At 47.4% G+C, this 3,602-nt stretch overlaps 1 protein-coding gene across 1 annotated transcript; it reads right to left on the bottom strand.

Moving 5' to 3' along the window:
- Window positions 1–256: 256 nt before the first annotated feature.
- On the bottom strand, window positions 257–2,164 carry LOC147889594 (FCS-Like Zinc finger 14-like). The gene is made up of 2 exons (XM_087391510.1): window positions 1,251–2,164; window positions 257–1,119 (listed from the first exon to the last, which is right to left on the bottom strand). The coding sequence occupies exons 1-2, from the start codon at window positions 2,021–2,023 to the stop codon at window positions 954–956; spliced, it is 939 nt and encodes a 312-aa protein (XP_087247636.1). The 5' UTR covers window positions 2,024–2,164; the 3' UTR covers window positions 257–953.
- Window positions 2,165–3,602: the final 1,438 nt, after the last annotated feature.

Raw genomic sequence — 3,602 nt, 5'->3', positions numbered from 1 at the left:
AGTCTCCCAATCTTTAAAGTAAGGGAATTTCCACGGATCATTCTATGTTTCCGTGGTGAAACTAGTTACTCGAGTATCTCCATTCATAATACTTCTTTACCTCCTTACAGAACCTCATACTTGGAGAAAAGCGCATACATTGAGGGGATGGTACAATGAATTCATGTGTGTCCTCCCATCATCTGCCTCGTAATGCCTTTTGCCTTCCTAAGCCCTCTCCTAAGCCCTCTCTATTCATATGTATAACAAAGTGAGTGCATCTTAATGCCTCGTTCTATACCTCTTCCACTTTAGATTCATTCCCAAATCCTTTGAGATTGCAAATTGCTGGACGCGCCTGGGGTTCTCAGGTGAATCCATGCTCTTGTATTAGATAATAAGATCAAATGTGAAGCAGCCTCACAACGTGACAATCTACAGTAGTCAGAGATCACTGAGACCTTGCATGACAAAACGCACCATGAGTGAATTGTATGAAGGTAAACTTCTTTTTCCATGCATAGATTTTTATACATTTAGACACTTCAAACGTGTCAGGTGTGATCTTACAACCGATCTTTCCCCAACCCTGTGGAGTTCTTAAGCAAGCATTCTCAGGTGTCCGCTGCTCGTGCTTCCCGGATACAAAATTTGAACTCCAACCTCCCATCTTCACAAGGGGATCTACACATTATTGTAGCCCCAGAAGCTCCCAAGTTATATGAAGCCTCCAGCTCAGGTTTAAGTAATATAAGTTTATGTTTTATGTTTTCTCATGAATATACAGATCGAAAGGATCACGGCTCTAGCTAGTCCTGTAGCCCAAAACTGAGTATGTAGAAAGCTTAAGACTACACACTGAAGGCCTAAGAACTCATCACCGAACATCCAACATCTTCCCGCAGTCTGTGTTCATCCCGTTTTGTACATGATTAACAAGCCGCATCCTACAGAGGCACCTTCATCGAGGTGCGCTACGCCGCTGCGGCTGTAGCTGTTGCCAAGACTTTATTGCGACAATTCGGGGCTCCAGACACTGCAGTAGCCCCGTTAAAAGTTGCTGCAGAACACTCCTCCTTGCGCTCATCCATCACAATTTGCTGGTACCGGCATTCAGCACTACAGAATGCTCGGTCGCCCCTGCAATCCAATAGGAGACAGTTAAAACATGTGACAAAGAGCCTACAGCTTCAGCTACGGAATGCCTGAAATCGTTTTGACGCTTAACACCCGGAAGAGTGTACGTTTCTAGAGCTCGAGACAATCGATACCTGTACATGTAAATGTCCTTTCCCGGAGCAAGCAGACGCTTGCAAAGGAAGCATGCATCGAGAAAGTCGATCGCTGCGAAATCACTTAAGCTCTCACTGCAACTCGATGCTGGGGAGGCAGTTGAGAAGATGGATTCACGGATTTCCAGGTCCTCGTCCTCCACCTCCACACGAAAGGTCCGTCTGCTCCAATTCCGATTACTAGAGTAGAAGGTCTCGTGCTCCTCCTCGCAGAGCACTTTGCTGCATTGATTTCCTCTACTCGGTCCAGAGCTGGACTGCAAATGAATTTGAACAATCGGAATGGGCTGACTCTGCGTCGGAGTGAAGCATTTGAACGGGGCAACCTGACAAGAAAGATTTGGAGTCCCTTTCGCCGATTCCAATCCCCCCGCCTTAGCAACATTCTCTTCCTCCGCGTGCATGGCAGCAACGATGGCAAGCCCGACTCCTCCGCTCCCTTTCTTATCCCAGGGACAGCGCGGGCTGGACAGCAGGTTCTCCAACCGGGATCGCGGCGACTTGGGCGACTTGGCCTGCTTCTCCTGCGAGCCCACGCGCGCAATCGCGCCCACAACCAAAGCGGTGGGATCGAGGACAGAGCGAGGGCTGAGGGCAGGGTCGTCGGGGGGAGTGAGGGGGGTGAAACCAATGATCTGAACGGGGGGGTGAGTTGGGAGGAGCTTGTCAAAAGCAGGGAGGTTGCCATGAGAGGGAAAGAGGAGGGATTTACTGGAGGAGCGGGGGAGGGGACGAGGGCGTTTGCCGAGCATAGCTGAGGGAGCAATCTAGGGGAAGGAAGAGCTTGAGAAGGGGGGGAGAGAAGCTGTGAGGATTGGCTATGGCGATGGAGCTCTGAAGGTTTGGCTATGGCGATGGAGCAGAGCTCTGAAAAAACACACACAGAGCAAATGAGACAGAAGACCTTGAAGACGAAGGCTCCTTACCTTACCTCAACTCACCCTTTAACCTCGATTAGTCCCCGTCTATCCTTGACGCCCGCCGTCAGTTTAACCCCTTCACCCCCGTCAGTTATCTTTGGTGGACCCCCCCGTCTCCGCCCCCAATTTTAGCGGTGGCCCCTACTCCCCAAATCCGGCGGCTGCACACCGCTGGCCAAATGAATAGCTCCCAAGAGCCGTCAAAGGCTGCAGACTGCACCACCCACGGATCATGGACGGGCAAGATTGCCGGCCCATGGCCCAGATGCATTCAATGCACGATGGGTAGGCATGGGCAGCTCTAATATGTAAACACCCTTAGCCGATGCATCAAAAGTTTTTAATGAGCCGTAATCTCACATCTGCCTGAAACAACTGCCCGAAATGAGAAATTGACACACCCCCTCTTACTCCGCCTTTCCCATCATAAAATTCTCTCACAAGCTACCCACCTACTCGCCATTTCATTAGGGAGAAAGGCGTACTCCGGAGTCCCACATTAATACCCCACGTGTGAACTAGAGAGGTGCCCACACCTCCAGTGCACTTGGCCTGCACAGGAAAAGGCCCTATAGCCATCCAACTTCCTCCATGCCTTCCATATATTTTTTTATTTATACACTTATATATATATATATATTTATTTATTTTATTTTTTGGTTTTTTCCCCTAAGCCCTCTTTTGCCATCCAATTTTTCCCCATGCCTTCCCAAATTGCAACATTCCACAATACATCTCATCTATTTAATGTATCTTCATATGTTTCTGTATATTAAAATGTGTGGCTCTTCTGCCTTCCACACTACACTACATAGCATTTTTATCTTAGCTCAGCAAAATGTCTACAAAATTTCTGTCAATCATAATCACTAAAAAATACTTGAATTTTGGCCTTTGTTAGGGTGATTCCCCAAGATAAATCAATTTGCCATTGTCCTTTTTCATTGTCCTTTTTTTTAAAATAAGCTTTCATCACCCAATCTCAAAGAGCCATGCCACATGAGGCTCGCCTTACACTGCACAAAAGGCAAGCACTAGAGTGCCTTTGGAGGCATTTTAGCTACCATTTTGGAACCTGCAAATATATAAAGTCCAATTATGGCACCTGAGCTTCATCACCAAAATCACATGAAGGATGGATTTTCTCCATCAAAGCCAAATCACGCCCCAAAAGCACAGCATTAATACTTGACAAACCAAACCATGTGGACTTACCAACCACCACCCTTGCGAGAACTAGCTCTAAAACTCCGATACATTAAAGAAGCACCAACCATGCTTCTATTTGAGTGTGTGGCTTTGGCGAACATGTTTGATAGACTCTTCCTCATTCAAGGTAGGACCTCAAAATCCTTTGCTAGAACAAGTTGCTTTAGCAACATAGCTCAGGCCTCTTGTGACTTCACAAAAC

Source organism: Dipteris shenzhenensis, chromosome 20 (genome assembly GCF_047967505.1).
Source record: "Dipteris shenzhenensis isolate YYH24624 ecotype China chromosome 20, Dip_SZ_1.0, whole genome shotgun sequence".
Classification (NCBI taxonomy): domain Eukaryota; kingdom Viridiplantae; phylum Streptophyta; class Polypodiopsida; order Gleicheniales; family Dipteridaceae; genus Dipteris; species Dipteris shenzhenensis.
Note: the sequence above shows the minus strand (reverse complement) of the source record. Positions and strands in the feature narration are given on the sequence as shown.